Source organism: Ciconia boyciana, chromosome 2 (assembly GCF_034638445.1).
Source record: "Ciconia boyciana chromosome 2, ASM3463844v1, whole genome shotgun sequence".
Taxonomy (NCBI): domain Eukaryota; kingdom Metazoa; phylum Chordata; class Aves; order Ciconiiformes; family Ciconiidae; genus Ciconia; species Ciconia boyciana.
In genome coordinates, this window is record NC_132935.1 from 74,074,500 (window position 1) to 74,096,622 (window position 22,123).

Below are 22,123 nucleotides of genomic sequence, written 5' to 3' on the forward strand. Positions count from 1 at the left end.
TGCAGAGGGAAGAGGAACAATATAACAATTAGTCAATAAGTATAGGTGAGGTGCTGGTACTCAGCACCTTCTGGAAACACACCCATTCACTATGGTCTGTTTTCTTATTTTTATACCGTTCTATCTCATGTACCACACATGACAGAGACACAGGCCCCACTCCCCATCATTCAAGGCCTCATTGCATGAAAGTAGATCTGCTGATCACAGCTGGAGGGAACAACGAGCGCTTGCCCCGTGGCTTGCTGCAATGAGGCATGCGAGCTCATGGGGATACAAGGACACAGTACAAAGGATGTCTGCTACCGAGATGAGCCTAGGACTTTGATTTTTGATACACATTTACTGACAAGTGTAAGTGTGTAAACCAGACTCAGAGGTCTGGTAGACTGGCAAAATAGCTAGTTTAACATACAGTTATATTTGATAAAGCATGTGGTCATTTCAGACTGAAAATTACTTCCAAAATCTTCCAGTGTCAGATGCTATTGAGTTTTGCAGCACAAAGTATTAGTCTAGGGGAACAGGACTTAGAGGAGAGAGGAAGGATTGCCAAGTGGCTTCCTACCAGGATGCCTACACGAAGAGGCGCCTACCGGCGCAGTCCACATCCTAGTGCTGCGACAACGCTAAAAATGTCTAACGTGACATAATTAGACATTGACATGACCGAGTGGACCAGATCAAAGGGAAATGATTATGATTAAAAAAACCATGGGGAAATTCAGAGGAAGTACTTCATTGTGAATCATTACCTGAACTTTTCACATACACTTATTTTAACTATTAAATAGATTAAAAAACTATATCAATTGACCCAGAGCTAAAGCTCTGAGCTAACAAATTTGAGTTTGGTGGCATTTCAATAACTGACTATGCACCAGAAGAGCTTTCCCTGTTCTTTATCAAAACTTTCGAAGAGCCCACATGCCCTCTGCCAAGTGCCATAGCCACTGCCAGAAAAGACACATCCCTGTATCACCTAAGAGCAACACAGACCAGAAAACAGGCAACCCTGCAAACTGACTCATTGTGCATCCAAGTTAATGAAACAGTGCTTCCAGAAAAGGTTCAGACATAACTGCTTATTTTAATTTTAAAACACTCCTTAAAATGCAGCTTACTAAACTCCTGACTTAGGACTAATGATATTTCTACCCTGCAAAATGATAATTTAGCTATCCCAAAAGGTTTGGCATAATGACCACAATGTGTTTTATATTGGTCAAGTTGATTTCTGTGTTGAGCTATGCATAAAAATCTCAGGTGTGTACTATAAGCTTGGATTATAACCTGCTGCTTTTTATCCTTGGAGCAACTCTTTCATATTTCTTCACTCTTTTTCATCTGATAACTTATGGTTGAAAATTTTCTATTTTTCTTGTTCAGGCAATTGATCTTATAGTCAAAGACCTTTCACACTGGTGGCTTCAAGCATGCTGGAAAGAGTAGGCTCCATTTTCTTTAGTCTCATCCCTCAATCCAAACTTTCCAACTGCAACTTCTCCTTTCACAGGAATGCTGGACATAAGGCTTGTTAGAAAACACTAGTAGCTAACTGAAAATACTAATAGCTAGGGCCTGAGGCACAATAATTTGCTCACAAATGTGAATGGTAGCAGATCTGTGACACTGAACTACATTAGTGAGAGAGACTAAGGTAATTCTAAAAGCTAGCACTGATTTTTAGGTTGTTTTTCAGTTTTTTCCCCTACCTAATTCTAGTATAACATTTGCTTTTTTCTTTCTTCATGCCTTTCCTTTACAACAAGAAATTTGTACTTCTGCAGAGATGCATGGTATTTTCTGGAAACATTTGGACATATTTCACTCATCGCTAACAGGACATTTTCTCATACAGATTTGAACAGATGAGACTGAATGAAAAGTTGAGCCTGAACATTTGCCATGTTGTTGGCAGTTAATCATTACATTTTCTCATTCTTCACTTCAAACAAGTTGAAATCAGACCTCTGATATGATGTGGGGGAACTGTGTGTTTTCTAGTATCGCCTTAATCTACAAGAGTTTATTTTGAACACAGAAAAATGGGTACTTATCCCTTCAAAATACTCAGAGGTGAATGCAACAGATGGAGCTACAGGAATTGTTATTGCTGCAGGACTGGACTACTGCAAACTCTCACATTTGATGGAACGACTTTGAAACCCTCCTACAAATATGGTTGGTAAAGAAGAGCAGCACTCGTAGCAGTCTGTCTGCTGAGTCGGACAGACCAAAGCGAGTGCATAACGTAGTCTGCACTGGCTGGCGTATCCTATTCCAAGTTTATTGCAACACCTTGATCCTTATCTTCAAAGCAATAATTAAGTACAATTCAAAATAAAATCTGTTCATGCAACAGTGCCGTTAAAGATTCTGAGTGAAAGGTGGAGGGAAGCTCTCCACCAACTTTGGTGAGCGTTGGCTCAAGCCCTTGGAGAGGCAGGAATTAGGAAAGTTCCTATAAATCCAGGATTTTGTTTCTCCCTCACACAACCAATTCCATAACAACAGTTCAATGGTCAAATGCATAGCGGATTAAATTTAAGAGCCAGCTGCTAAGAACGTTCACAGTTTCACTGAACTCAAAGCAGTTGTACCTGTTCACCACAGCTCAAGGTCTAAGCACAGGGCAGCCCATGGGTGAGACGGCACTGATTTTAAGGCTCGAGGGGAGATCTCAGCTTTGCTCTGAACCCTTCCAGGAAGCAAAGGAGCCTGAGAATCTGAAAGACTGACACCTAACTCACATTTCTACCTGGGCCAGACCTGAAAACAGAACAAAACCACAGGCTTATCAGAATTGTGGCTGGAGGTAAGAGACATGATGCAATCTATGTAGCCTGAGCATTAGCTCTATGTGGAGTCTCATCTGACAGGCTGCAAAGGAGTTTGTTAATCATCAAGGCAGCAGATTGGGAAGAAGACGACATGTGAAATTAATCACAGTAGGTCCCCAAGCTGCATAATTGTTCCTGGATGCTTAATTCTTTTAGCAGGCCAGCTTTTCTAGATCACCTTCCAAATACATGAAGAATAAAGTGCAGAATAATGCTACAGCATTATTCTGCTGTAGCATTATTCTCCTGCTCACAAAGATCAGGCACATTCCCATGTATATTCATTCTCATCGTCCAGGCAATGTTAACTCAGAATAGGCCATCCACACACACAATGATTTTCAAAATATATCACCAGAAAAGTTAATACATTGTATTTCCAAGACCCTCAACAAGAGAGTATACTATCCAGTTTTCGTGGTGATTTAATTTAGCATGTTTTAGTACTACTAATGCTACTATTTTTAGTCCTATTCATACCTGTTAAGCCCCTTACATTTTCTCCATAACTATAAACCACTTATTGGTATATATTTGTAGACCCACTTTAATATCCATTTTCATAAGATTTGGTGAGAAATTTCCTGAGGAAAAGAAAAGCACAAATTCAAGTTATATGGTACTCTCTGCTCTGCTTATGACTTCAGTTGAGCACATGCATAAATGACTTGTGAAATGGAGACAGATTTAATCAAGTTCTTAAACTGAGTGTTTACCTCTACATACCTTAAACGATTCACTTGTAAAAACAATTTTAGTGCTTTTTGTGACTGAGAATATTATTTCTCTCAGAATTCTCATGAAATGACTTACCAACCACGTGCATGTTTTAACATGTCACTAGCACCGTGCAGGAAAAGCAGCCCTACTGGACTTTCCTTTTGAAATCAACAAAAACACCCACTACAACTACGTTTTGTTTGAATGTTGTGGGTTTTTTCTTATTTTGGAATTAATTACATTTAAAACATTCAAAAAGTCATTACTTCAATACCAAGGGAAGCAAAAGATTCACACAAGGCACAGAGAACAACTTGCTAGTTAAAATTCCTATTTAAACTTGCCATCTAGGACGCAGACAGAAGCAAAGTAGAAAAAAAAATTAAAACAAGATGCGAGATAGGAATCTTTAATCAACCTCGTTGTATCAGCCTGGGCCCAGCATTCCACCCAGTCTTCTGAGGTTACCCAGCACCACTTTGAAAATGGATTACTTTCCACCAAAAACAATGCCAAAAAGGGGCTTTAGCTCCCCTGGGGGAAATTAGAACAGCCTGGATCATCAAATGGGAAAAAAATAATCATTATCAGTAGCAGTCAGAAACAGGGGGAAAGAAAAGGTGAAACCAGACTCAGGTTTTGGACCACTTAATGCCTTAGACATGCTTTTGAAGATTGAGGTGGAGTGGCAAAAGCCTGTGGGTTTGTGATGCAAAGGAACGTTTGCTTCTCTAGCGGACGATATAAACACCTCTGGTTTTTCCAAGATGTTTGGTTCAGAAATGTACTTTTTGTCAACAGTCAGTAGCTAGTCCTGGAGAGGGTAAGGCACTGATACAGTATTGTACACTTTCTATTACCAGGTCAGAGGGAATACCAATGCATATGAAAGATAATATATATAACCTCATACATGCTAACAGATGAAAAATACATTATAAGGACTTAATATGGCTTAGTGCATATATGTGTTTAAGTTGGTGTCCCTTGTTTTGGGTAAGAGAAATTTTCCAACAGTCCTCGCCATCACCATCAAACTGAGACTCTACCTGCAGGTGATCCACCATAGAGCTCTGCAGGGCTCTGGGGTGACAGCTGCCAGCATGAACAAATGCCTCAGGTCCCTTTACAAGCAGGCTAAATATAACTTGCAACATGATGTAAAAACTTAATTCCAACTTCAGCAGCAGCAACATACAGCTGGCAGAAACACCAAGAAAGTTCTGAAATATCATTTCCCAGATGCTATGAGGTTGAATCAAGGTTTGCGTTACAGCACGTGGTCAGTTGTTAAGGCAACATCCTTGATAGGTTGGTTAGTTTACTCACTTTAAAAAAAAAGTAAAAATTAAGGAGAAATTCTGAAAGCACTGTTAACTGACATTCATTGACTCCTCATTTTGTCTTTTAAAAAGCAAACTATCTTGCATGAATGTTCCATGCTACCAATGAATGCTAAAAGAAAACTTGGTTGACATAGGTATTTCCTATTTACATAACTTCTAGCTTATATAAGATGGTCAGAGCCTTGGCCCTGCTGTAGCCCTCTTCTACACTCCTACAGCAGTACACTGCTGACCTCAGTTATGTATTAAAGTTCCCTGGAAACCAACAGCATGCAACCATACACCTATAATTAAGTACATACTTGAACGCTTTGTTAAACAGGGAAAGACTGATGAATTGCTGCCTATATAACTAATGATGAAATAGCAGTAATGTGCATTTAAATTGGGATTATGCTGTAAATGTTTTATGCCAGGGATCTATTAGCCATTGATGATTGGAGAGCAGTCTACAGCCAGCCTGTGACAGGCCACTGGCACGCACTGGCGTGGTTGCACACGTTGGACGTGTCTTGCAAAGGACTGGCAGTGGCCCTAAGAGTCTGGGATTTGCTTATAAAGCTCTTCTCTTTAACACGGCAGAAGAAGGGTACTGCTAACTTCAAATTTCCAGTCTAACACCTATATAATATCCATTTGAAACAGAAGGCTCTTTCTCACCACTAACAAATGAGTCACCTAAGATTAACTTTCTTCCCGCTTGTCAGTTCCTCACCCTGATGCCACTGGTGCCTCTTACCCAAAGTAAGGGCAGCAGCACTAGTGTAGTCATACTGCTGGAATTTGAATCACCTCCCCAGTAACTTTGTTCAGAGCAAATTTAGACCACAGTGCTAAAATTATCAGCAACTTCTGATAACCCATCTATATAAGCATCTATTGATGCTTAGAGGGGTAAAACTGCAGCAGAAGTAGCAATAGTAAGGAATATAATGACAACAATCGAGATAGGCTTTCAGTAAATTGCTTATAGTCCTTCTTTCTCACTAATTTCAAACTTTATTTCCTGCCCCCTCCCTCTATCCTGTACAGAAGTATCGCTGGGTGCCTAAAGTAAACTTGGAGCTGGGTGCCAAAATTATAGCTGTTGCAGTGCTGAGTGTGACAGACCCTAAGGTTCTCTGCTGAACCTGCATCCTGCAGTGGACAAGCACAGGCAATAATACACTGCTCGAAGTGAGCAAGGCCCAGAGAGCCAGCAGCCCTATGCAAATAGAGCAGAAGTAGTAACAGTAAAGGGTCAAAACCCTTATAGAATTTGATCAAAAAAACCCAGTGGAAAAAGATTCAACCACCTCCATTGCTGAGTATATTAAACCTGGTCAGAGCTTTTGAGAAGGCCAGAAACCATGTGTCGCAGCTGTGGCATCTGAATGGCTGTATTCCTCCTGCATCCTATTAGAGGGATTTGTCCCAAGACTTAATTGGCGATTTCTCTATTCCTTTTTTGTTCAGCAGCGTTAACATATTTTTCACCGCCTTTGCTGCGGAGAAGGCACCAGCATAGCAGGGCTGCAAATTAGACCGTAGGTGCCTTGCAAATTCCAGGGGTTCATTTTTCACAGAAAGTCAAAACGACCTTTAAGTGCATAAAGCAGCTGTCCCACCACACTCTGACAGTAAGCCTGCCATACCTTCAGTTAACTTGTGGCACACAGACAGGGACTTAGATCTCTTCCAAGACAGTCAAAGAATAAAGAAAAAGCAACTTTGATGCTACCTGAAACCAAACTATTCAAAGCACATTGCCTGCATTCCTCAGCTGCAGGCACTGAGCCAGGACATGGAGATAATCATTCAGGCTGGCAATGGGGGAGGGAGAAAGAAGCTTAAGGACCCAAGAGCTGAAGTACTCTGGTCAAGAAAATCTAGACAGAATTTAATCTGCAAGGTAGCAATACGGTTGATGTTTCTCCCCCATCCCACTCCCATTAGATGCATTAGAGAAATAAACAATCATGGACATGGCAATATTTTTTTTTTTTTGCTTGTCTCTTTTATCTGTTTCATAGAAAATGAGGATCTATATCAAGCAAACCATTTCTCTCTTGTCTCGCACCGCTTTTCCAACCGTGGCTAACGTTCCCTGTTTCAGGAAGGCAAACTGCCCAGAGTAATGCCCAGCCAACAGTGGAACATTTTACATGGGGAAAAAGTTTCTCCTCATCTTCTCCCAATCATGAACTACGCCCTGCAAGCCTGAGATTTGATAACCATAATTATTTTACTTTTACGTATCTAACAATATAGGTACGTCAACCCAAGATAAATGGGTTCTCTCAGTACTGCAGCATCTGTTCTTTGACTTGATAATCTGCTGCAGCAGTGGAGTTTGCACATTGTAGAAAAAATTATGTAGTGGTTAAAAAAGGCCCCTGGGATGCTGAGCTCTTTTTCTCCTTGTGCTATGAAAGCTATCAGGAGAAAGAGGGAGAGCAGCAGCATCTCTGTGTCACTACAGTATCCAACAGCAACTTCTGTGACTCAGCCACTTGAGGAAAAAATCCTGGAAATTTCGTAGTAACTCTAACTATGGATTCAACTCCACCAATTATGGCAACTTTAAAGTTGTTAACAATAGCTAACAGGCCCTGTTCCAGCTATTGTCTCATACAGATCTATCCCAAGCAGGTCTACATGGCAAGAGCACCAGCAATCCCTGCAGGCCTTTAATAAACTTCCTAAAGTTAGAGAGCCAACAGACTGGAGAATGGTGTATTTGTGGCCTTACCTATCCCACGGCCCCTCAGGATGGCGTGCCAGCAGAATCTGTGTTCTGCTTCCTTTTCAACTTCCAGCAAAGATGGCCTAAAAGTGGGCTGTGCATTATATAAATCACTACTCCATGGGAGAAGACCAACCCAAGCGGCATATATTCTGGCCTTCAGCTTTTGCCTCCTTGTATGCAGGGACCAACAAGGAATCCCCGGTAGGCAGGTACCAGACTTTGTCTTCTAGGGCCCTTCAAGCACAAGAAGCATTGACATTAGGAAGCATTTCTTTACCGAGAGGGTGGTCAAACACTGGAATAGGTTTCCTAGAGAGGAGGTCGATGCCCCAAGCCTATCAGTGTTTAAGAGGCATTTGGACAATGCCCTTAACAACATGCTTTAACTTTTGGTCAGTCCTGGAGTGGTCAGGCAGTTGGACTGGATGACCATTGTAGGTCCCTTCCAACTGAACTATTCTAGTCTATTCTAAGAAGGAAGTCACTGAATTGTCCTCCCCCAGTGCTCAGCAAAGTTGAGCAGTGTAGAATGGTGAAACTGTAGAAAAGGATTTGCATTCATAGAATGGAAAGGCAGAACAAAACACCCCAAAAAGTGGTTCCAAAGAATGTCTTGGGAACTGCAACTGCAAAGCTCAAAAATCTTCTCCACGGTCAACCACAGTCGCAGCACGGACAGTTAACAAGGGCATCTTTGGTATCTTTGATTTTAAGAGCAGAGTATGTGCCCACAGCACAAGAGAGTATAAAAACAGAAGAAAAGAAATAACAGCTCAGTGTGCCCCAGTTTCCATGCAGAGTATTATGTACTCATTTAGAACCTAACATGCAGTCTGTTTATACCCTAAATGCATACGTAATACAAATAAAATGCATTTAAAGAATACCAAAAACATATAAAAAGAGAATTTTGGAGAGTGTCTTACCTTTGACCCAATAAGTGTGTACAGCCATTGGATAGTTTCATTATGATTTATTACTCCATTCATGCCATCAACATAAAGCATAATCTGGCCCAAAGCTATTGTAAAGAAAAGAGATAAAATATAATCAGACCTGGTGAACACTTTTCATAATCCTAAGCATTGCTGGCAATTTTCTATAAGACGGATTTTCCAGAGATGTGGGGAGCTCAACTAACAAAAGATACATTAGGCAAGATTGTATTGGACAAAATCCTGGGCAACTGCATTAACTTTACTGACTTCATCTGGATGATATAAGTGTGAATTTCATCCAGGGACAAGCACAGACACTTGGTTCCTTCCTAGAAGATGCCACATTTTATTGCCCCAAAATCTGCAAACAGTATTCTACACGCTGCTTACTCTTGCAATAGTTCCATTAGCTACAATGCTTTACATCTTGTGAGCCAAGACTTTTACTATTTGTTTCAGCACCATATAATGTTTGGAATTAGTATATTTGGATTAAGTTGACTGTTTCAGTGAATTCCAAGAACATGAAATTAAAGCAGGGCAATTAACACCAATAAGGACAGCAAATATTCATCATTGCACAGTGCTGAACAGCACGTTGCAAACGAGTTCTGCATTTTAGTGAGAAAATACAACAAACAAAGCATGGTTAACAAAGAAGCATCTTTATTCATTTATTCTAAAGCATTTACAACAACATTTCAAAACATGCTAGTAAAATATTTCATAACAGTAATTCCATAGCTTGCAATCCTGATAATATGAGACTTTCTAGAGACAACAGCTATTAAATCTTTTCTGACTGATAAGGACAGACATTTTTCGTAAGGATTATGAAAAGTGGATTAGCAAAATTCATCTATCATCTTCAAAAGTTTCCACTGTTAGATCTTCTGCTTTATAGCAGGAGATCAAAGCACAGTGGGATGAAAAAGAAATCACTGATGTAACACCTTTCAGCACAGCCTGTTGGCATAAAAACTCAATTATCTAATGCACAACCTGACAAGCCCCTAGTACACCGCTTTATGGGGGGAAAAAAAGGAAAAAACCCACAGGGTGAGGAAAATTACAATGTTATTAATCTTCCAAATACATTCCAAATGTTTGCTAACTTTTGCACAGGTTGTGCACAGTGCAGCATCGTTTTTCTTGAGGGCAGATTTTCAAAGACATTAATGTTAGGCAAGCACTTAAGTACACCTATAGCTGAGCAGCTAACTTTTATTTCTACGTTGTCTCCTCCTTTTTCCTTTGCTCTAGTTGGTTGACTTACAGTTAAAAAAACCCCAAGGTACTAATTTTAGGTACTTATATTCCTTATCTAATCTGTTACACCGATCTAGAAGCGAAGTCACCCTACACGGTCAATGAAGATGGAGAAAAAGTGAGCAAGAGGGCTACGGCAAGGAGATAACTCATATCTTAGGCAGGCTGTGTTGCTGCTGGGGTATGCCCATCTCTCTCTGCTCCTCCTCTCCAGGAAGCAATCATTCACCACCCTCTGAAGACGCGTGTCTCAGGTGAATAACATCAGGTGGGAGAGACACAGGGCCAAGTGTTAAAGTAAAATAAAAGATATAAGCCAGTCAACAAAAAGAGATAAGAATTGTACTGACTGAATAAATGGCTGCTTTGTAGCATTTCCTTGCAGGTAGAGGAAAGGGGAGAACACTGCTATCCCAGAGGTAATCAAAGTTCTTAATTCTTGTTTTTACTTCCTTTCAATGCTAAAAAGATTTGGCCCTTGATCAGGATGAGATCCAGTCATGATAAGGTCACCCCCCCCACCCCCCCCCCTTTTTTTTTCCTTGCAAATTCTTTGGTTGGGGGTGAAGGGATTTAATTTGAATTTGAAACAAATGTGAAACAAATTTTACTCTTGGCACATGCTTTCCAAATTAATACAGAAATCAAAGACAGCAAGAAGTCTGCTTTTAAAGGGAAAACATGCACACAATAGAAAATTACTCTACTGCTTATACTTAAGACCAGTTAGACTGGATGCGTAAGTGAGATCTGGGATGCATTACTCTTCAGCCTCTTAGACGTGACTCTTCATAACAACAATAGGTTAAGGCAAATTAGTAGACCTTAGAAAGAAGCCACAAAAAAGTTTTAGGGATTCCTGACAATTTTCCTCTGCTACCACTAATCTTGCCCCCCCCTCAAACCCTCCCACCACCTTTTTTTTTGTCATCAGTGCTATCCCAAGTATATGATACTATCTGTATCTTTCCAGTAACAGAATGGTCTTTTGGATATAGGTGAAAAATTAGTAACACATGAAAAAACCACTACTGCTGCCACTTGAACAAGTTGCCAATAAGTTTCACAGGACAAAGACTTAGAAAGGACGCCATGAAGCGGCCAAAACGAAAGACAGGTTTGCTATGGAGTCATGCTGTCCACATAAAAGTCATTACTCCAGTAATTATCTGCCACACATCAAGTTATCAGCTGCTGACAGACCTTGGCGTGGAGCTTCATATTGCTATTTCCTGTCTTCAGGGGTCAGAAAAATGAAAGCAAGACACGATAGGCAGGGTTGAGAAGAAATCAGCTTTGATTACGAGGAAGAGTAAGTCAGGGAGAATCTGTAGGTACTTTGCACAAAGGTGAAGCCTTATAAATTCTTAGGAAAAGAAGTCCACGAGATGAGTTAAAAAAAGGAGAAAGTTGGGTTTTATACCATGAAGAAGAAAAGGTAACAACTAGCAACCACACAACACAATGGAAAAATGGAAGAAACCACAAAAACGCTAGTGTAGGAGCAGGCTGGTGGGCTGGAGGTTCTCAGGCTCTCCCGGGGCTTGGGTCTGGCTGAGTGGGGCACACCAGTTTTGCACTAGAAGGAGACAGACTGGCCACAGAGCACTCTGCACCGTTTTATATTCTTTGCAGCTTTTCTACCCAACTGATAGCCTACCTCCTGGCTCACGATCATAGTCTGCTGAAATGGCTGCAGCTACAGTGCAAACTCCGTGTGCCCACTGCACCACACATGCGTGTCTGCATGCACATGTACCCACCAGCACCGTGCAGGTCCTCGCCAAGAAAGGGCACGCTAATTTGCAAGGCAATATGAGGTTGTTCAGAAGGCCAATCTAGTCCAAAATCATTTAAGTTCGCGTTTGTACGTGCCTTCAACCGAACTCTGTTTTTTTTCACTGAAAACCGAGGAGGCTATTTAATCCATTTAATCCCATCTCTCAGCTAACTGGAATTCTTTTTGGAAGTATATCAACAACCCACTTGCATTAGGAAAGCTTGCTATTGTGCAACAGAGGGCTGGGAGAGGGGGGTTTAAATACGGAGCACACTTAATTTGGAATTTCTTTGTTCCCACTACCCTTGTCAAACCCTTAATCTTATGTGAAAGTAGTGTGTGACTTTACCCATAGCTATTTTCAAGTGGAAAATTGCTGGATTTCTTAGGCAAGGCTTAGGCTAGAAAAGGACAGACCAGCCAGAAACTTCATAGATTTCTGTGAAATAAGAGGTTTAAGAAAGCCTCTAAAAACTTGCCAGTAGTATTGGCACTGATACTCTCCTGGGATCTTTCCTCTATAAAATTAACAGGACCAAAGGGGAAAAACTCTAGCACAAAACATCATCACCACGAACATCACTTTAAGCAAAAGTCTATTTTTCCCACCCAGCGTGTCAGAAGTGTCAAAGCTGTTTCCTGCCCACACACCTGCTTCTCTAATCTGTCCTATCTGCTTCATATTTTACCACAAGATTAACTTAGAGAAAACAGCAGCACTGAAAGAGCAGAAACCCTATTTTCTTATGGTTTCCTGTGAATCAAAACCCCATTCATCATGTCAAGAGTTATGACAGGGTTGCATCTCATGGTTGCATTTGTTTCCATCAGAATAAGCAAACGTACAGGGTGAAGCAGGTCAAAGCCAGACCCTGTCACAGCAGGCTTCAAAAGTCCCAAGGAAGCTTCTGTCCCACGTTCATCAGGTGCTTCATAACCAGCAGCCGTGGTACACACGACACGCTGTGTACGACAACGGGCGAGCGTGAATGACATATAGAATGGTGATGAAACTAATGGGGAAGAACCGGCTGAATGAGTCATCTTCCTCATTGCTAGTTAAAATCTTATCAACATCATTTAATGAGAAATAAAGGGTCTGTGTGATTGCCTTCATTCCACTGGAAAACAGATTACTAGTTTATGTACGCTATCCTGGGCACAAAAAGACATACTCCATCAAAATAAACGTCCAGATCAAGAACAAAATTTCACTGTCTGCTTAGTGTGGGAGCCCAGGAGAGAGATAACACAATTATCTATTATTCTATTATGAAGTTCTAGATGATTATTCTGAAGAAAAAAAAAAAACCTACCTCAAAATTTCTTTCTCCTTCTTTCCTCCCTGGAGAGAGGCAAGAGCTCAGCTGTGAAGCGAGATTGCCCTGAACACAAAATCCCAGCTCAGATCAGCCTCAGATCAGAACACAAAATCCCAGCCCAACACGCTGGGTGTTGGGAGCTTCTACTCTTGCTTGCAGCACATTCCCACAGAGGATGCTCACACACGCACCCTCAGGGAAGAGCTTATCACCTCCATAATACCCATGGATACTGGATAGTGTTTTCCCTGATGAGAAATCATTATTAAATACAACTTTTGTACCATCCAGCTACTTGAAAATTAACAAAATCGCAACAGAGCTCCTTGCTTCTAAGAGGTGACATCAGATAAAAGAGATGACCTGGCCCCTCCACTGCTTCTGAAAATGACCTTACAAAGCAGCACTGTGCCAAACCTTATGACTCATGCTCATTACACAGGCCTAGAACCAGCTAAAATTTTTAGGATTTTTATGTTTTTCCCCGCTGTTACTATTAGTATGGTTGCTGTTAGCTTCAACGCAAAATCTGCTGTTTATACACCTATTCCCATTTCTTTACTCCTGTCAAAGTATCTGTAATGTTATCTAGGAAGATAAAAACAATCTTGTTCCTGGTCACAAATGCATGAATATTTTATTTTTTGTCAAGGTTTCTTCAAATCCCAACTCTTTGTTTAATCCCTTTTTTTAATCCCCTGTTCATTTGTTCTTTCCATTATCACACACATCATGGCTGAAACATGCTAAGAGATTAATTTTCAGAACTCCCATATTAACCATATACTGAACTTGTATTAACTGTATTAACCAAGAACTGAACTTTCTCACCAAAAAATACATCACAGATGAAGGTTATAAACTGAAACTGCAAAGATGGTAAATATCTTGTGTCTCTAAAGTAAATCTGAAGTTTTTATTCTAGCTGACACTATTTAAAGTCTAGCTTTTAGTCTTATGCAGTATTTTGGTAGCTCAAAAGTATATAGAAACTTCTGCATGCTAGTTTCAAATCTAAAGTATTATTCAAAGTTAGGATTTATGCAGAAGGGTTTTATAGATTAAACTTAACCCCCCCCCCCAATGGCAAAATATACAACAATACAATAAAACTCATCTGTTTTTAATACTGCAAATGAGTGACAAAAGTGACAACCAGAATTTTTCCCTGGATTACAGGCTCAAGGGAAGCTGCCATCCAGAGGCCACCCCTGGGCAAAGCTGAACAAAGCAAGGGCTGGACATGCCACTGTCTGTGCAATCAATACGGCTTCCTGCAGCACGCTCAGGCCCTGCAATGTACATTGCTGGCTGTGGATATAAACCAAGCAGGTACAACAGTGGCATGCTGTAACTTGCCCTTAAAAGCACATCTTATTTAAAAATCAAGGTCAAGCTCACCAAAAACCAAAAATCATAGAATCATATAATATCTTGAGCTGGAAGGGACCCATAAGGATCATCAAGTCAATCCTTTCTTTACCTGGCAACTAAAAACATGCCTTTGCCATTATTTTAATTCTAAAGAGACAGCACGTATATTTTGACACTTAGTATTTTAATCAGTCCGTTAAAACTCCATGCTTAACACTATGTTCTTAAATGGCACAGCCTCGCAATAGTTTCCACTGTCCACAAAAGCCCACAGGAAATACTGAAGGAGATTTATAACTCTGACGTTCCTGGCACAATAGAGAGACCTTTAGATCTGTGTTATTATTATTATTCTGTTCTACCTAATTGTCCGTCTTTAACAGTAACCTTAGTTTTGGGGAACCCCGGGGACAGTTAGCAAATAAATGCTCTTTCATTGCTGATTACTACATGAAAATGAAGGGGAACAGGCTGCTAGCTCTGGACTTGGAGCAGAGCTTCAACAGACCAAGAGTCTGGGAAAATGTCTCAAAGTTTTGAAGCCTCGATGACATTTACAGTCATTTGTGCTGTGGGTACTCAGAAGTGATCCACATAGACCATAGACAAACATTTTTGGTCCTCGGAACCTGATTGTTGATAACACCTTGGCAGTAAAGCAGGCGTAGGGACCACAGAGCATTAACAAGCCTAATTATTCACAATTATTCACTGTGAAAGCAGGTTGTGACTGTGGTTTTGGGGGGGCGTAGCAGGTTCTCCCTCTCCTTCTCTTTTTTTAGGGAAAGGTACCTGCATGGTTAGTGCCTCCATAACTCTCTATTCTGAGGCTGCTTAACTAGAAGGGCTCCAGTTACCACTTCAACTTCACACGCACATCTCCTTCCCCTAAAGCCCACTTCCCAATGGTTCTCAGTGTCCCCAAGGTTCAAGTGAAGAGAAACGCAGCCCTTCCCCAAGAGATGGCCAGCACATGGCAAGTCCAGGACCGCAGAAAGCTCTTACAGAGGAATTTTCTCCTCTTCGTGTTTCCTCTGCCACCCTTTTCCTCTGGTGTTTCTCTCTTTAAAAACCAGCATGCAGCAAGGTCAAAGGGCATAAGGCAGCTTCAATCAGCCCAAGCGTTCCAGCAAAAGCTGGTCCTTTACACATACCACGCAACACCCGTGGCAGTGCACAGCCCCACCAAAGCCCACAGAGCACATCAGAGTTGTACCTCTTCCAACATCTCTTTTGTGGTATTTCTTACAATTTACCTGACTGCAAAGAAAGAACAGACTCTCACTTGACCTTGTCAGCAGCTAACCTGCTGAATGCCTTTTGCTATGAACTGAAATCTGGCTTACGTATATGCATTATAAAAGCTTTGCACGATTAGTCATAATTGTTTTAATCATTATTTTATGTTGCAGCCCTCACATTTTAAATGCACTCTATTCCAGCATGCTTTACAAGATTAATAACACTTACCAATGCACAATAAGCTGGGTAAAGCTTATATAGCAAAGGGTAAAAACATTTCCTCATTAAAAAGAAATATGTAATTAAAATACCTTATTAATAAATGAGCAAGTCTGCTCCAGCATTAGACCACTATTTTGCAAGCTGACTAAAAGCATCAAAGTATGAAAAAAAGAAAAGAAAGAAAAAAAGGAAAGAAAGAATTAAGGAAGAAGGGAAGATGGGAGAAGAGAGAAGGAAAAAAAAACCAACAAAAGAAAAAAGAAAATAAAAGGTTAACTAGATTATTTTAAAGGGTGATCATTCATCCTTGGTGCTTCATGGAACAAAACTCCTGTGGAAAAAGAGAATGTGTGGTAGTCCTGAATTAAGATAACATGTTATAATGTATGCATATATAGAGCTGAGATAAGGCAGCTGCTTCTTAACTGAATCAATATAGGCTGTAATACTGAATAATGTTCTCCCAACATGTATATGAAGTTACATATTTTTCTTAAGAATTTAGATTTCTAGAAGTTTTAAAGGATTTTCTGAGGAGACTTCCACATTAGCCCACAGAGCTTCATTTCTCAAGGAGCAGGACACGATAGTGAGATTGCCAGAGAGATTTTCTTGTGAGGTAAGGTATTCTGCAAAAGCATCACGCCAGTGCAGGACAGTACCCACGGAAATACTAAAGAATTAACTCCAATGGGCTTACACCCAACTCCCAGCTACGACTTCTTGCACTGAGTACTGAGGCTGCAGCAAAAGAGAAGTGGCTTAGTTTAAGGGCAGAAATTAAGATCTGTTTTTAAGGATTAGGTGTGTCTTCTCATCTCCAATAAAATAGTTCACATATCTATTTCAGAGAAAACTCCTCTTTAAAGGTATTTTAAACTTTTTATAATGGATTTATCCTGCTTAGACCTCCAAGTGCTTTACAACAGCAGTACAACTGAATCAGAGGATCACCAGTTGGATGAGGCTGGACGGCACCTCTGGACACTGCCTAGTCCAATGCCCTGCTGGGGGGGGAAACCAGGGAAATCCAGAGCAGGCTCTTTAGCACTCTGTCCAGTTGGGTGTTGAATATACCTCCAGGGGTGGAAACTGTACAACCTCTCTGGGCAACCTGTGCTCAGTCACCCTCACAGGTTTTTTGCTTTGTTTTTTTAAGTTTAAATTGAATTTCCTGTATTTCAGCTAGTGCCTATGTCTTGCCTCTTGTCCTTTCATTATGCACCACTGAAGTCTGGCTCTGTCTTCTTTCTCCCCCCAATCATATATATAATATTTAAATTGAATTAAACTGAATTTAAATTGAAGATTAATCCGTAGTCAAGAAACAATAACTACGCTGAGCTAGAAGCCAGAAAAGAAAATTTAGCTTAAATTTAGGATCAAACTAGGAAACTTAGCGAGACTCCCAAGTTAAGAAGCGATACCTTAGCCCTTCTATTTGGGAGCCGATTGAGTAATTTAGTCTGGCAACGTGCTAGATGTGATGGATTTCAAGGCCTTTCCCTCTCCATTAATCATCATGAACGTAAGCCTGCTGTCTGTGTAAACAATACTAATCCTGACTTTGAAGGTACAAAGAGGGAAACACAAACCAACCTTTGCAGAATGGAAAAGATAATTTCTGCAGCTCCCTTTCTTGAACTCCTCAGACACCTATTTACCGTGCACAAAGAAAGGTCCCGCAGGTGTTAGCTGTCTTTTATCAATCATTATCAATTACATAGAGCACACAAGTTTGGAATTCCAGCATCTCCTTTACATGTCAAATAGCTAAGCCTTGAGAATGAACTCAGCATTCAGGCTGGGAAACATCGTAGAGTCAGATATGAGTTCGGAAGAAAATGCAATCAAGATTTGGTCTTAGCAAAACCAGCTAATTTTGATTGTTAGACTCTGTGTGCCTTTGCACCTGGGACAGAGAAAACTCTGAGGGAATACATGAAACTTTTTTTTTTTTTCTATTATATGCCAGTAGGATCTTCGTTGACTGCAGTCAGGCACTTTTGTGATGATTATGAAAAAAAGCATACTGTCTTGGGGTTCCTGCCCTATGTGGAAAGTAGAGAGAATCAAGGGGTAACACAACTGGGCTGTTTAACAAATGGACTAACACTAGAGCACAAAAAGGACAAATGGTACGGTAAAAGCGTTCACATATTGAGCACTTTTAGTCATCAACAGTATTTCTTGTTAGTACAACAGTAAACCTTCCAGGATGAAACCTGTCAGTTTTGAAGTGAACAAATGATAGATTCTCACTGACTGCCCTTTTTTTTTTTTCCTGTTTTTCTTGCAAAAAAAGCGCCACATTTCCTAATATTTACATTTTTTCCTAAACAAAAAGGAAGATTCTCAGGAAGCAAAAAGAGGAAACACAAGAATTCCCAGCATTATTGTCTAATAAGAAGAATAAAAGAAAAAAAGAGAAATTCCTGTGCCAGTTGAAACTTCAAACCTTGCTCCACCCCACAGACTTCAGCACAGTCTTTGCAAAGCACAAACATTGATCAATGATCTTTTCTTGTCATGGAGTAATGTGTTGTTGCTATCACAAGTGATAACAGTTCTCAAGATTGCAGTTCCTTGTTTTTTAAGCTCAACTTCATTCTCCAAGGTGCTATGCTGGGCAGGTAAACATGGGCCCAGTTTAGCATCCTGAAATAACAGCACTGCAATTGGTAAGGTAGACAAATACACTTAAACTAGACTTTGGCAGGGAGGCCTTACAGAGCGTCAAAACTATTTCAGTGGTCATATAAAGTTACTTCTGCTACTCAAAAGCCACTCTCCAAAATTCATATATTGTGGCATACACTCAATAAGCATGGTCTTCTAAAAATGATACACCCTATATGCCTGAAGAAGAGAAATGCAACAAAAGAAAGATGAATGACAGTCACTGAAAACAGTAATCCTACCACTGGTGTTTCACCTCACTTCCCACGGAGGGTTTTGCAGGAAACAAAGTTTGCTGCCAGAAGTGACACTTCGGTAGCCTTCCAATTTTCAGTAAAATTCAAACACTGTTTATTCTAGCTGGTAGCATAAGGTGAGCTTGGGGAATACCATAGAAGAGCTACACTGAGAACAAAAAATACAATTAAAATTTTCCAGCTATATTATTTCAATATTAAGCTGGTTTTTACTTCCCACATAGTTTCTTCACCTGGCAATGTATTCCAAATAGTGTTCCATCTTCTCCCAAAATAAGGGACTGCGTATGAAAGCGTCACAATAGAAGAAGAAATGTTATTTTAAAAAGCACTACAATACACCTCAACTAGGTATCACTTCTAACATTTCTCAATACCTGCTAAAGTGACAACAGCCACAGGATTTGAGACAAGCCTGAAAGTTCCTATGAAGGCATGCATTGGCTTTCTTCATCTCAATAGACAGAAATGCAACAAGTGAACAGACACCACAGAAGTATTAAGATCATTTTGGGGACACTTGAGCAGTGTCTGAAATGTTAGTGGCAAAAAGGGAAAGAAACTTTGCTTTTTATTTTTTTTTCCAATATAAACTTAAGATTTCTTCAATGCTTTTCTCATCTTGAAACCAACTGATTTAAAGGTCACTGTAGAGGAGCACAGAAAGTCACGTTTTTCCTGTCTACCTGTATTCCAAACCATCCAGAATCATTGATTTCCTCCCCTGCTCAGGAAGAGCTGACTCAAGAGCAGCAATCAGTAGGATAAATAAGAATTCACTATGCTTTAAGTTCAGCAACTAAATAAAAATAGTTCTTAAGTGAAGGGGGAGAAGAAAGCGTGTCTGTTTAAAGCAAAGACAAGACTGGGAGACTCAGTGTCCCAGCCTCCTCACCATAGTGTGCTGTCTACAAAAGATTCAAATCAATCAGCCTGAAAATAAAAGCTGATTGACTCAAGATCTCTGTGTCTTTGTCTCTTGAGGGATGCATCCCTACATCAAATGATTTTAAGAAAAAATACATCTGTCACTTTTTATTCATTGAGCCGCCTTAAAAAACAACAGTGAGTATATCCTTCTAATTTTCTTCATTGTAATTACACCATAACAGATGCTGAAACTGAATTCCTGATATACTTTTCAGATCTTTACTGCTCTTCAGCATGCTCAGCCTGTCTTTAACGTTTTGGATAGACTCCACCCTGCAGTAATATGCGTGCCATTAAAGAATTCACTTTCATCTCCTGAATTTATGCTTGTTAGGGCAAATTAATGAAAGACTCTATTCTTTAAGTACTGGCTAAACAAAACCAAAGTCAGCACTAGAAAGCAAACTGATACAACACTTCATTAAATGTGCTTTTTATTCTTTTTGTTTCAAGTATGTCTGCTGCTATGTGAAGTTTAGGGTTATACAGTCACCTTTCAAATCTCACAGTAAAGAATGTGCTCAAGTCACAAGTTCATATCTCTCATTTGAAGTGGACTTCCCATGAGAAAAAGGTGCAGGGAAGAGACATCATTACAAATCCCTTTAAGTACAGAGCTCACACTCTTCCAAAATATTGACTGAAAATGCTGTTTTGTGTCTCTGCTCATTCATCTCAGATAACGAGCAAAGATTCCTTCAAAATTAACTGTAATTCTCTTCTAATCCCTCTATTCTTTTTTTTTCCCCCTTCAGCACGGTGACAGTGAGAACTCTTTTGAATACTGAATCCCATCTTATTACAGCAATTGTTAAAGCAAAACATAGCAAAATCATCTTCATCAGTGCCATGCTCAGACTTTTCTCCTCTCTGACTGAATTTAGATAGGTGAATAGCTAAGCAGAATGGCACACCAATGCCATTTTTCCCCCCTTCTCAAAATTCTCAGGCAAAGATACATTTACAAAAATTTATGACATCCTAGACAGAAAGACAGTTTACAGAATCTCTGCTTTTCACTTTATTTCCTTACCATAGAAAAAAGTGAATAAAATAGATTCAGAACAAAAGAAAAATATCTGGGGGGGTAAGCTTCATTTGACCTAAAAATGTGAGGTCTGTCATTGGTGACTAGTTGTCACCCGTGTGGTGGCAGGGAGAGATAATCACGTACTGGCTGAACATGAAGATGAAAGTAGTAAATTTATTCAAGATTGACGGCCTACATTTCTTATTTACCAGTAACTATGTAAATGAGAAACGCAGTTGAACAATCATGTTTTGTTTCCAAAAACATTTTTGGGTGATTTTATTCCATTTTGTTGCTATTATTACAATTCAGTGACCACGGCATTATTGGTAATCCTCAGTATGAATGCCAGCATGTTTCTATGACTGTATTTGTTGGTCAGCACCCCATCAGCGGGAGTTACATAGGACCGGGATCCCTGGATAACACTAACACTGAAGAAGATGGTGCAGAGGCAATTGGGAGGCAGGGAAGTTTAATAGCTCCTCGTGTTAGACAGTTCGGAGCGAGGTTGCCAAGGTCTGCTCTGTGAGCAATAACCTCGGGCTCCGCATGGAAGCAGCTAAATTACTTCCAGACCCAAACCAGCCCTGTAAGTATCACGGACACTTCTGCGCAACACTCCTTCAGTATGCCACGTGGACTGAACCCAAACCATCTGTGCATAACTGGTGCAGAAGACTATGTACCTTATGGCATAGTTAGTCCATGATCGAGACAAATCCACCATGGGTAATTAATGGTTTCTGGGTACTTAGAAAGAAGTTAAAAGAACATTAGGTGTACAAAATTCAAGCACTTGAAATTTAAGAAATGACAGAATTAAGATTCCCGTAGAAAACTTCATTCAGCCTACTTTGTGCACAAACTTAACTACATCAAAATCAATTTCAAGAAACATTATTTCGGAGCTTTGGAGTACTACCTCATTCAAAGAAAGTGCTGGAAAATACTGTCTAAAAAGCACTTCCTCAGTGTGTGGTCCTAGGAATTTTTTAGTGCAAACCTCCTGTGAAGACAGAATATTTCATTTCCTGCAGGGCTTTCTATGATGTTCATCAATATACTGAATGCTTCACAGGTCTGAATACATTTTCTGCATAGCACACCAATGAGGTAAAGAAACGATTCTGTTTTGTTCTGCAGAAAAGTCAGAGCTTCCACTAGCTCTGGATGTCACATCTGACACACCTGACAATCTGATTTTTGAGAATACCTTTTGATATAATAGGACTTCAGGTATCTGCAGAAAAGCTGCAACTGAGTTTAGGTTCAGCTCTGTGCAGTATGGTAGCCCCCCAGAAAACAATGAACACACCTGAACAGGGAACATAATGATACTGTCTTACAAGCTGAATTGAAATTACTCGCCTAGCAAGTACATGACATACTAATACTACGGCAGAGGTTCAGTGAAAATGTCTCTCCCCCCCCATGTCAGGA

At 40.2% G+C, this 22,123-nt stretch overlaps 1 protein-coding gene across 13 annotated transcripts in view; it reads right to left on the reverse strand.

Moving 5' to 3' along the window:
- FHOD3 (formin homology 2 domain containing 3) overlaps positions 1 to 22,123 on the reverse strand; it is a 414,659-nt gene that overhangs the window by 156,935 nt on the left and 235,601 nt on the right. For all 13 annotated transcript variants that reach the window (XM_072852997.1, XM_072852996.1, XM_072852995.1 and 10 more), the window contains exon 6: positions 8,564 to 8,658. In XM_072852997.1, the coding sequence (XP_072709098.1) occupies positions 8,564 to 8,658 (95 nt within the window). The remainder of the gene's footprint in view (positions 1 to 8,563; positions 8,659 to 22,123) is intronic.